Raw genomic sequence first — 11621 nt, 5'->3', positions numbered from 1 at the left:
TCTCTACTCTTTCCCACTAATTTGCTAACATTGCTAAAAAGGTGTTCATTCCCTATCATTCATTGGGAATGGCTCCCATTCTGGTACTTTTTAATTGTGAGAGATGAACCTACGTGTCCTGTTCTTACAAATAAGCAGTTACATCACTTAATATTAGATGATGATTGCTCAGAGAGAGGTTGGCAAACTCAGAGATGCCACTTCAGGACACCAGTCACCTAAATTAACTCTGCCATAAATATACGCCATAAAGAACTAAAGCTATATAAAGAGTCAATGAATAATGAGCAAAACAATAAAAATAGCACTTCTGATTGTGAGCTGTTTTATAACTTCCAGTTATGTGCCAAAAAGGCTGATCCATCAAAGTGGACCCTGAATCAAAAAGTTTATTCCAAGTACTGAACAACTAGTCATGTACAACTTGTTGCACACACAAGTCTGAACACTTGACAGAGACAGCGATTTGATCACTGGATACACATTCAGCATCTTCCCATTTGTAGTCAAAGTCTCAGAAGCCTTCTAGCCCAGGAGTTGAAGAGAAAATACTGACTAGGAAGGACTTCCAAAACAGGGTGCTCTGTCACAGTCAAGACAGTTCACTAGTGCAGGACTTTGTCCAGATTGGTTTATGTCTGCGCAAACACGTTGTGGATACAAAGGAGGTGATCAGTGTCCACAGCTCTGGAGGGTCTGCAGAGTTAACTCCTGTCTGTACCATTCAAATATTACAAAGCAGATTACTAAGTAGATACATCTTTTGAAAGGCACAATAATGCTAATTGCTTGTAATTAATAATTTCAGGAAATGGATATTCCTACAATTGTATTTGTTGTAACCTGTCTTTTTATACGTATTGACTTCTGCTCCCATAAGTCTAGGCAACAGGAGATGAACCAGAAAGATAAATTTAACAAATTTTTCTTTCAAGGAAATGCAGCTCTTCATAGTCCGTTCCACACATAGAAGGAAAAAAATCTGATGTTTTTAGTAAAATTTAAAACTGAAGGGGCATGAGTAAATCAGTGATTTATTGCCATGTAAGTTTTTTACATGGCGTTTATTAAAGGAGAATTTATTCCTAACTTTTCAAATTATATATAGGAGATCGCTGAAAGTTTTTCATTTTGAGTTCTGGAAGCACTACTCATTGAGGAGCCAAAAAAGAAGGAATGTGACCCAGTTGCTAAGTAACAAATTTCAGTTACTTCCAGATTCTGCAGAGAAAGACTTGTACTCAGAAGTCAAGAGCAGGGCAGAAAGAGAATGATCAGATTAAAACGTGACTAACTTTTAGCACTAAAGAGCTTGTATCCTTTTGCAGCAATCTGGAAAGCCTTTTACATAAAAAGTCTGTGATAAATTGATTCAGTCGTATGTATCCCATCAGGAAGCATTTTACATTTAGCACTTTGAAAGAGGAACAAGTAATCTAGAGAAGCCTTTAGTCTGACTTGTGTTCACCATTCCTTATTTTTGTATCTACCTATGAAGATACTCCAAACAAAACTATTCTGGTTTTATTTCTTGGCAGGAACAGTGTCCCATAATATTTAATGTGTATGTGGCTTTCAACTACCTTTAGTATTTAAAACTGGTTTGATTCTTGCTGTTAAGCCAGATTTCTTATATTTAGTTTTACTTTTGAGTTTTCTAATTTACCTTCAGCAAAGGAGAGTTTGTAGAAATATTTTGTTCCTGTTAGACTGTTAAATACTGGCTTTTTTATTTTCACTTCAGAGTTCAAAATTTAGTTCAGGAGTTAATTTCCTGGTCAAAATGTTTTCTTACCTTAAAAATATAGTCATTTTCTTTAAGTTTTTCAATCAATAACAATTTCCTGAAGAAACTGTCATTCTGAAAGATCAATAGAAGTTGGAGAATATTATGAAATGTACTGTCATCATTTGGTATAGTAGAAGTAAATAAAGTCAGAGACTTACTGTCTCTACTTTGAAAATAAATGGCTTGGGTTTTAGGTGGCTTTTATATAGCATGGGATTTCTCTGTCCTATGGCAATTTTTTTGTTCCATCACCAATTCTTAATTGGATTTGCAAAACTGAGTATTAAATTTTATTTCATTCAGAATCAGATTTTCATAAAAATATAGTTGTTGAAAGTAAAAATACAGAAAAGAAGCATGGCAAGGAATATGGACCACACATCAAAGTAATGACAAATGGATTGATGAGTGTTCACAAGTAAACATAAACTAATGAAATTGCCTCTTTTTACTTAACTTTGCATGCACTGTCTTACTAACAGGAAATAACCCTAACTGGAGGTTATCGACATAGGTCATATTCCCAAGCTCCACAACAAGAACATGTTGTTACAGTTTGGCATCCAAATTGAATAAATCTTTCTGTTTCATTTCCTTCTTCTATTACAGCTTTGTATCACATTTTATAAACCAGGGTAAATGTTGATATTGGCAATGTACAATGTTGGTGTCACAGCACAGAATTTGTTCTTTGTAAATATTTTTATAAAATATAGCCTATCCTTATCATTGTCGTGTTTCTATTATGGCAATTGGTGTTGAATTTTGTGGGTTCAGGAGAACTGGCAGAGAATTGAAAGCATAATGGCTCCTCCAACCTGTGACATGCAAGAAGAACAATGTGGCTGATGCTGTACTTGGTGGCTTTTGACTCCTCAGTCTGGCTGATTTCAGTTTATAGCTGGTTTGACAGAGGTTTTTGTACTTCACTGGGCAACGTGGCCTAAAAGTTCCCTATGTAAAAATACTGACTAGAAAATGGCTGTATAAAAATGATTGCCAGGAAGTGATCGGTTAGAAATAGTTATCCTTAAGAATACCCTTGTTATTTGTTTCAGGAAATCGAAAGGTTGGAAAGTAAATTAAATCAGAGCCCAGAAAGGTGGCAGCTTTTGTGGGAAAGGGTCAAAATGAATCTAAAGGATGACACCAGACAAGACAACGTAAGTAGTGAAAGAGTTCATCCAATAGAATAATTCCATTTTTGCTATATAGGCTACCTGGGCCACTGACAAAATCACTATATTTCTTGGAGTAAAATACTGTGTTTGAAAAATTGAATATGTTGTTCTAACCCATCATACTGGCTCTGTATTTCTGCATGTAGAAAAATACATTTATACTTGTACTATTTATCCAGTAGCTTTTCCAGAGTAGATTAAGGCATACAGACAAAATGAGCATTAGCATTTTACAAATATATGACTTTATATATTTAAAAGATTCTTGAAGTACAAAAAAACTCAGTTCCTGAAAGTAGCCAAAAGGGCATCACAGAGTTTCAGAGATAAGTAAAGATATTTCCATGTCTAAATGGAATTTTGAAATTGTAGGTTCTAGTAAAGTTAGGAAGTGTTCATGCTTGTGTTTCCAATTCTTGACTGCAGTGAAAAGAATAGCTGACAGTATAGGTATTTTCCAAGTCAAAGGCTTGCTCTTTGCTATCTACATGCACTAGGAAGAATGTCAGATACTGCTTTTTGTGAGCTTTCCCTATAAACTTGGCACAGTGAATTACCAGCTCAGGACTGTACCATAACTCTTCAGCTTCATGTGCTTGTTCAAATTTGCCCACCTCCATGCAATGGTTAGTCTGCAGAGCACTACTTTGTTATTTGTCCTTTGCTCTCAGGAAAGCAATATGCTTTATGTCTGTCAGAGTCACTCAAGTTCACTTTATACCCTAGACAAATTCAAGATGAAAAAAGTTTTATCCTAGCAAGGCAGAGGATTTTTTTTTTAATTGAATTGGAAGCAGAAAAGAAAATGCAAGTATAAATATACTTGATATCAGTCTCCTGTCCTAGCTGTTACTTAAGGATTCTCAGATAGATGCAATAGCTAAGGGTCAACCCCAAAGAATTCTATCTCTAGGATGCTGTCATTTAGATTAAGATCAAATTCGGGATCCCTCTTGTTCCAGGTTATTAAGAATCTACTAAAATAATTTGGGTCTGTAAAGTAGCTCTTGGAAACTGCACTCTTTTTCATTCCCTCCGTTCTTTCCCTTCCCTCCCTTCCCTATGAAATTAGGGAAATTTATTGTATCTAAATGTCTGGCTAGTTCTAGATGCTTCTGAGAAAACAAGGGAAACATTCAAGATTATGTCACTGGAATATACAAGGCTTTTCTGAAGTACTGATTTCTCACACCATGTGAACCCTTCTGCTTAAGAAATGCGTTGAATTGCCATCCCTCTGACTTCTTTTCTGAGCCAGCACTGACTTGTATTACTGAGATTTTTTTTGGCCTTATAATGAAAATGAGCAAATAAAATAAAAATTAGGTTTTTGGCCTCATAATAATTCACAATTTATGTGTTGTGCCGTGTATTATCAGTATAAATTTGAGGCAGTCTCAGAATGCAAGAGACATTGAGTTACCTTTTTTCTTTTATTTTCGTCTTTTTTAGCTCCGGAGACATCCTTCTGGCTCCTCAGGGATTATGTCAACTAATCTACATTCCTATCAAAAGAAGTCTTTGTTGGAAATACCTGACAGTGGGCTGGGTGAGGAACAGCGTGCAAGCATCTCTCCCTCTAATGGAGTAGATAGAAGAACTACTACGCTATACAATCATTTCACATCAAAGAATGATGAAAATAGGTAAACTGAATAATCATAGAGTATTTATAAACTTTGTATTAGATTGATATAAGTCTCTGCCTTAGGGAAAAAAATGCAATTTTCATATGCACCGAATAATTGTGACTACTTATTCCTTCTTTGTGGTTTTGATTACATTTAGTTATCTTGATGGGTGGGCCTCTATCTCCTAGCAGTATCTTTCAATCTTCCCCTTTGTATGCACAAGCAAATTGTAGCTGCACGTTTAATGCATCCAAAGTTGAGTGTTTATCAGTGTATCACAGTTACCAATAACTAAACTATTGGTTTAAAACAGATTTGTTTTACTGCCATAAAAGAAAGGTTTGAATATATATGTGTAAAAGAAGTGTTTGAATATGTATGTAGTCATTTTGGGGCTTTTATGTATCACTGGTATTCATATTATGGAATCACATGCCATTTGTATTTTCTGTACCTTTCAGATCTTTCGAAGGTACGCTATACAAAAGAGGAGCTTTATTAAAAGGTTGGAAACCTCGCTGGTTTGTGCTGGATGTGACAAAACACCAGGTAAAACCTTTTCAGATAATGGATTTTTTTTTTTTATTACTAGTTTGCTACTTTTTTATTTCCTGGTTTTGTATAGATTGATTTTACAAATAATACTAATAATGATTATTTTCAGATGGGATATGTGGTTTACATTATTGTAGACCATATATCTATGTTTATCTTGTGTATCTTGTAGCTGATACAGCATTCTGAGTGGACAGATTTTTTTTTGATTTTTTTTTTTTTGAAACAGTGATAACTGTTAAAACAGTGATAACTGTTTAGCATATAATCATAAAAGAGTTCTTGGACTGAAAATCATGCATTATTGTTTGGGCCCAAACATTTTTTCTCTGCTTCATACCTCAAGAGAAAAAAAGCCAGGTAGTGCCTGAGGACATTTTCTGGGCATTGTGGTATACAAGCATCTTTTTAAAGCACTGCTAACTCTAGAATGTCATTAAGCAATTAAGTGGTGAGCATAATTTGCCCTTTAATATGACTTCTTTTGTTTCCAAAAGAACTAAAACCTCTTTCTGAACTAAAGAGTGAAAAACTTAGAAGGTATTTTGTAGAGTGCAGTTGGGATGCTGAGAGCTAATATGGTAGCTGACAGTTTAATTCAGGCGTTCATGTTGAAACTGTAGTAGTTACTGTATGCTCAGTGTGTATTTTATAGCCTCTTTGTTCCTCAAGGATTTTTCTATGAGCATTTTTCTTTGCAAATGAAAGGGCATTATATACTCTGGAAACTCACAATCTGAATTGCTTCAGCAGAAAAATCCATTTATCTCACTTGACTTTTAGTGTTTTCCTGCAACCTGTATTTGAGAAAGCCGACCTGGAATCTCTGTATGAAAGTCTTTTCAAATTTGGAGCACGGGATCACGGATCGCTCTGAAATTACTTTGAATTTTGTAAATGACTTAAAATGCATTAAAATCTCATCTTAAATCTGTATTTCTAAATGTCCTGAAGTGCCAAGTTCCTGATTGAATAATCATTTCAGGTGCCATATATAGGAGTATTTTAGTTTAGTGATAGCAACATAAATTTAGTAGCAAAATTATTCGTAAGTATTCTGACAAATCATTGTAGAGCAAGGAGCACTAAAAACAGAGATCTGTTGGTCTGAACATTTTACCCAATTTATAATGTATACCTGAATTCTGCAGTGGAAATTTGTGGTCTCATGTACTTAAAATAATGTTGGGTCATCAGACAGTAATCTTCATTGAGCCAAATATCCCACACATTATGGATTGTAACCTCTGAGACTCATGTATGCTTTTATTTAAAATATTCATTTATTGTAATCAATACACTTTAAAAATACATAATATAAAGACAGTCATCTTTTAAAATGCTAATTGAGGATTTCTAGATTAGTGTGGTAAAATACCTACACATGTGCTGATTATAATTATTCTTCCTGATATACAGGAGAAGAGGTTCATTTTGAAGAAGTAAAAAATACTTTTACATTTTTTGTATAACAAAATATCCTCCTGAGTATCATAAATGTAGGAGTAATACAGGTCAATCTTCATTGGAATTCTGTTGTTTGACCTTTTGCTTTTTACTATTTTGCATTGGTTTATGGGACTTCTTTTTAAAAAGAAAAAAAAAACAAGTATCAGATTTTCTCTCCTAGAACTTGTTTGCATATTGAAACTCAGTTTACAGAGTGCCTGACATTCATATCAAAGTATCTTTGCAAGGAGAAAAAAAAAAAAAAGCAAGCTTCATTCAACCACTACGTGACTAAGTGCAGTATAGGAAAATGTGAGTTTTCTATGTAGTTTATAATTATCTAAAATGATACTTAAATTTTTGCTGATCATTTTAAATTCTTGAAATATAGAGAATAAGTGTTCTGTTAACTCCTTGGTGAAGTAAAGCTCTTGTGTTAGTTTCACTGTAATGAACAGTGAAGAGGTGGTTTCTGTTAGAAAAACTGATAGGGAATGCTGAATCCTAAAGACCAGGTTCTGCCTTCATCCTTCACACAACCTCTGCCTGGAAGCAATGCATGAGTATTTGAAGCTTCTCTTCTCTGAAACTCTGGTGACAAAATGCTCCTCCCCCAACTCTGTGTCTGTGCAGGAGCAGATGGCGGAGACTTTGCTGTTACCCAGAGATGTCAAATAGAGGACTGGCCAGTTAAGGGCTATCACCAGTCCCACCATTTTGTATATACCAAACCTATGGTTTCTGTCAGTTGTGTCTTAGAAATTTCCCATGTCTGATGTCCTTGGGTCCTAATAATATTTGTGCCTCCCACCCTTACCACTCCATGCCCCCAGGTTGTATCCAGGAAAAGGGAAGAACTGAAAGGTTCATCTAAATAGCACATTTGGATTTTTTTTTTTTTCTCTCCTGGTCTAGCTGCGATACTATGATTCTGGTGAAGATACAAGCTGTAAGGGACACATAGACCTTGCAGAAGTAGAAACTGTGATTCCTGCTTCTCCAACAATTGGAGCCCCAAAACATGCAAGTGAAAAAGCATTTTTTGATGTAAGTATATCTGGTCTTGATCTTTATGTGAAACTTTCTTTTCTTGATGTGTTTAACCTACTACTTTCAGTCGTGCCGGAAGGTTTGAGCTAGGAAGGAGCTGTCAAGCCAATTCAAGACAAAAAGTTTTTACACAGCTAGCTTCTAGCCCTTACTCTCAACAGTAGGAGTTCAAAAAATGTTACATTCAGACCCAATTAGTACCTGGAGTATTACAGTTTACAGTAAAGTTTGCAAGTTTCTTTTTCTATTTTATGTGTTGACTTACCTGTCTTCATGTTCTTATTTTTCCTTTGCAGTTGAAGACAAATAAACGTGTATATAATTTTTGTGCCCAAGATGCACAGAGTGCTCAACAATGGATGGATAGGATCCAGAGTTGCATTTCAGATGCTTAGAAAGGAAAAACATTCCATAATAAAGACACGTTTAAAGCACCTCTTCCTGTAAGAAGCTAAGTTCTGAAATGTTACTGACAGACAACCAGCGTTCCTTACATTTCAGCCATAAAAGTTCATAATACGCTAAAGTTCCTTTTCTGTTTAATAATTATAACCACTGTAACTGCTATTTTTTTTCTGCAGGGAGGAATTTGAAAAATAATAATCCATTTATTCTGAATTTCCACTTTCTTCAGTACAATTCCTAGCTATATAAGTGGGCTGTATTTGCACTATCATCTAATCCTGGTTTTCTCATTTCAGAGCTGTTCTGTTAGGAAACCTGTCCAAAGGAAATTGTAGAAAATTTCCCTCTAACAGGAAGTGTATTTTCACTTTATTTATATTTCTAAGCAGAATGTTCTTATTTCCAAGCTAGTCATGAATAAGAGGGAACATGTCTACAATTCCTAAAAATAAATAAATGAAGCTTTTGAGTCCAGTGAGGTATATATCAGGTTGTCAGTGTTTATAGACAGTTGATATTTTTTAAGACCAAAAAGTGAAATTACCCGATACCTGACTTTCAAGTGTCTTCTCAGTGTGCAAGTCATTCTCTACTCTTGTGCTCTACTGAGTGCTTCTGCAATGTTGTTATGAAATTTCAAATTCTAGGGATTATTTGAATATCATAGCACTTTTATTTTGGATTCTGTTTGCAATTACAATGGGATAAATGAAAGAAAACTGGTCGGCACTATCCAGGAAAAATGGAAAACAACAAACTAGGAATTCAGTAGAAGAAAGACTTCTTATGTGTGAGTTGTATATGTTAATTTATATGCTGTTCTGCTCACTGTAAGATAAAAAATAACAAACATGATAATGCACTAAACAATGAAGCAAGCACTTGCACTGAAATCTTTAAAATGCGGACATTATGCAGGACAGAGGTAAGTTATTTATAGCAGAACAATACTAGCTAGTTAACAACATTTACAGATATTAAATATGTACATAATCAAGTTTGATGTGTCGTGATTTGATATTTTTTAAACATTTTTTGCACATGAATTGGAAGACTGTTTATAGATTTTTACATTTGATAAAATTGTGTTTATTCAGCTTAAAATCCTAGTGAAACATTTTTAATAGCCCCAAATTAGTAGAAATTCTACAGTCTACAAATAGTGATGACATTGAGTAGAATATGTAGGTAATTAAGCCATTGTTTTTATTTTGAAATGTTAATATGTTAAATAGCACACTAATATTACAAAAGGTTTGTATATATAATTCACTATTTTCTCATTTTTCCAGAAGTTCTGCTTGTAATTTAATGTCAGCCTAACCAAACTGACTATACTTATAAGACTTTTCAGTTATTAAATTGTTTGTGCTTTTTTTATAACTAATGTATTTTGTCAGAAAGGAACGTAAATTTCTCATCACACACAATAGGAAGTGCAGCTGTTTTTAATGCATTTGCAATTTCAAAACAAAAATATGAAGGATTTTTTCTAGCATTTTTCAATTGACAAATTTCCACCTGTGACAATGGTGTTTGCACATTTCTATTTTTCTTTGTATATGAAGTACTTTTATATGTACTTTGTAAAATACTGATCCTGTTCTGAGGTTATATTATATATACCACTGCTTATTTTGTAACTAGTTAATTTTAACTCTTGTATGTTATGAGATATATGTATGCTAACCATCTTGTAATAAATACACTTCTTAAGGAAAAGTAAAACCTTTCCTTTTACTGTAAAAGAGAAAAAAGCAAGACCTACATGTTGAAATATTTCCACGGGCACAAGACAAATCCTTATTTACTCTGTATTAAGAATAGTGGGTGTATTAAAAACTATGTGGTCTTTTGTATACTTGTAAAAATTCTTACATAAAAGTTGCACTTGAGCATCCTCAACTCAAACACTTGTCAACAGTAACACTAAAGACTAAAGAAATCAGAATTTAAAGCAAAGTTATCATTCTAACAGGTCTCAATGTCTAGCCTTTACTAAAAGGCTAAATACATATAATGTTCATACTAAGTCATTGAATAATGATGTTAAATGTATTTTAAAAAAAAAAAAAACCTATATGGTATCACAACATAAATCAACTGCATACTTTCACCCTGAAATGTATCTCACTCATTTATATCACCTTATGCAAAAATTACCTAGTTCATAAGAAGTAAAATATAAAAAATGACAAGGTCTTGAGAATGTGCATCTAAGTTGAATTACTGAGTGTAGTATGGGATAGCAGAGTTAAAATGGAAAGGGAATGTGTGATGGAGGTAGAGGACCTGTGACAATTCTTGGATGCTGTGGTGCTTAGATGATAAGGTTTGCATATTGAGCTTGGCATGGATGCTAATGTTGCCTTAAATGTTGATCTCAATTTTTAGTGTCTGTATTGATGGAAAATGGACTTGAGCAACTTAACTTAAAAATATCCAAATAAAAGCTGAAATGAGCTATATGATATTTGTGGTGTTTATATAAGGAATACACAAAAGAATGGTAGGCATAGGTTCTTGGTGTGAAGACACAAAGTTTGCAGTGTCTCCGAGTGTCTCTTCTATACAAAATGGAGATTCAAACAGAGACTTAGAGAAAGTGTCCAGAAGTTAGCATAGCATAAGCTACAGTGTTTGTCAGTGTGTTTGAGTTGTGGCAGCAGAAGCAGAGAATTAGGAACAGAGGATTTGCTTGGGAAGAATTCTGTGTACAAAGGGATCCACCTTCAGATTCTCTGAAAATTTTCCAGAAAAAGGAACCCATCGAGGAGTTGGGGATGAGGTAAACATGTGCTCCCTCTGGTGTGTCGTATTGCTGTTCCTATGCAGTGTATCATAATGTTCCTACTGTAGAAAAGAGAATTATCAGGGGCTTTACATAAGGGAAGAAGATGGCTTGCCCTTCTCAGTGTTGACTAACAATATGACCACATAATAGGTGACAGGATGAATGGAATTTAAGTTTTGAAGAGTTGTTGCTGGTATATTACATTAGTCATTTCTCTTTCCTATCTAACATACAAGTATTTTCTATAAAAGCCCTTACTTTTGATGGAACTTTAGAATTAGCATACTAAATAATAAAATCCTTAGCATGCCACTGGTTATGTAATAATACACAAACAGCTAACAGACCCAGGAACAAATGTTCAAAATTTTGTGTCCATCCCGCACACAATATTTGTATCTGATATTTTGTGAATTGCAGACATAACAAAAATGTGGTGATCTTGTCCAAAAACTGTCATTTTGCCTTTTCATCCTGTAATATTCTTGGAGTATGTCTAAGTGGCCACACCATATTTCTCATTTTTCATAGTTGTGATCATCCAGATATTTTGTGTGTTCATGATTATCCTGTGGTTGCTTTGAGGAGTCAGAAAACTGAAATGAATCTACCAGTTGACCAGTTATGCTAAAGTTCATGCTGAGTATCACTGTCTCACCGACTTTCTGGGGTTTTGTCTGTATTCAATAAGTTTCTTCCCAAATTTTGGCTACTGTGCAATCCACATTCTCATTTCAGAAATTTTCATCTTTGAGTTTTTTCACATA

The 11621-nt window shown here is 34.3% G+C and overlaps 1 protein-coding gene across 1 annotated transcript in view; it reads left to right on the top strand.

Annotated features, from left to right (window-relative positions):
* The window catches only part of SBF2 (SET binding factor 2), a gene marked incomplete at its 5' end in the record, with an annotated part of 57127 nt that extends 48623 nt beyond the window's left edge, over positions 1-8504 (top strand). The window contains 5 exons of the mRNA XM_009700417.1: positions 2848-2952; positions 4423-4616; positions 5063-5150; positions 7521-7652; positions 7952-8504. Of these exons, the coding sequence (XP_009698719.1) occupies positions 2848-2952; positions 4423-4616; positions 5063-5150; positions 7521-7652; positions 7952-8050 (618 nt within the window). The remainder of the gene's footprint in view (positions 1-2847; positions 2953-4422; positions 4617-5062; positions 5151-7520; positions 7653-7951) is intronic.
* Between the last annotated feature and the right edge of the window lie 3117 nt (positions 8505-11621).

The sequence above is a fragment of the Cariama cristata genome, unplaced genomic scaffold (assembly GCF_000690535.1).
Source record: "Cariama cristata isolate BGI_N322 unplaced genomic scaffold, ASM69053v1 scaffold16565, whole genome shotgun sequence".
Taxonomy (NCBI): Eukaryota; Metazoa; Chordata; class Aves; order Cariamiformes; family Cariamidae; genus Cariama; species Cariama cristata.
This window is presented reverse-complemented; position numbering and strand designations above follow the sequence as displayed.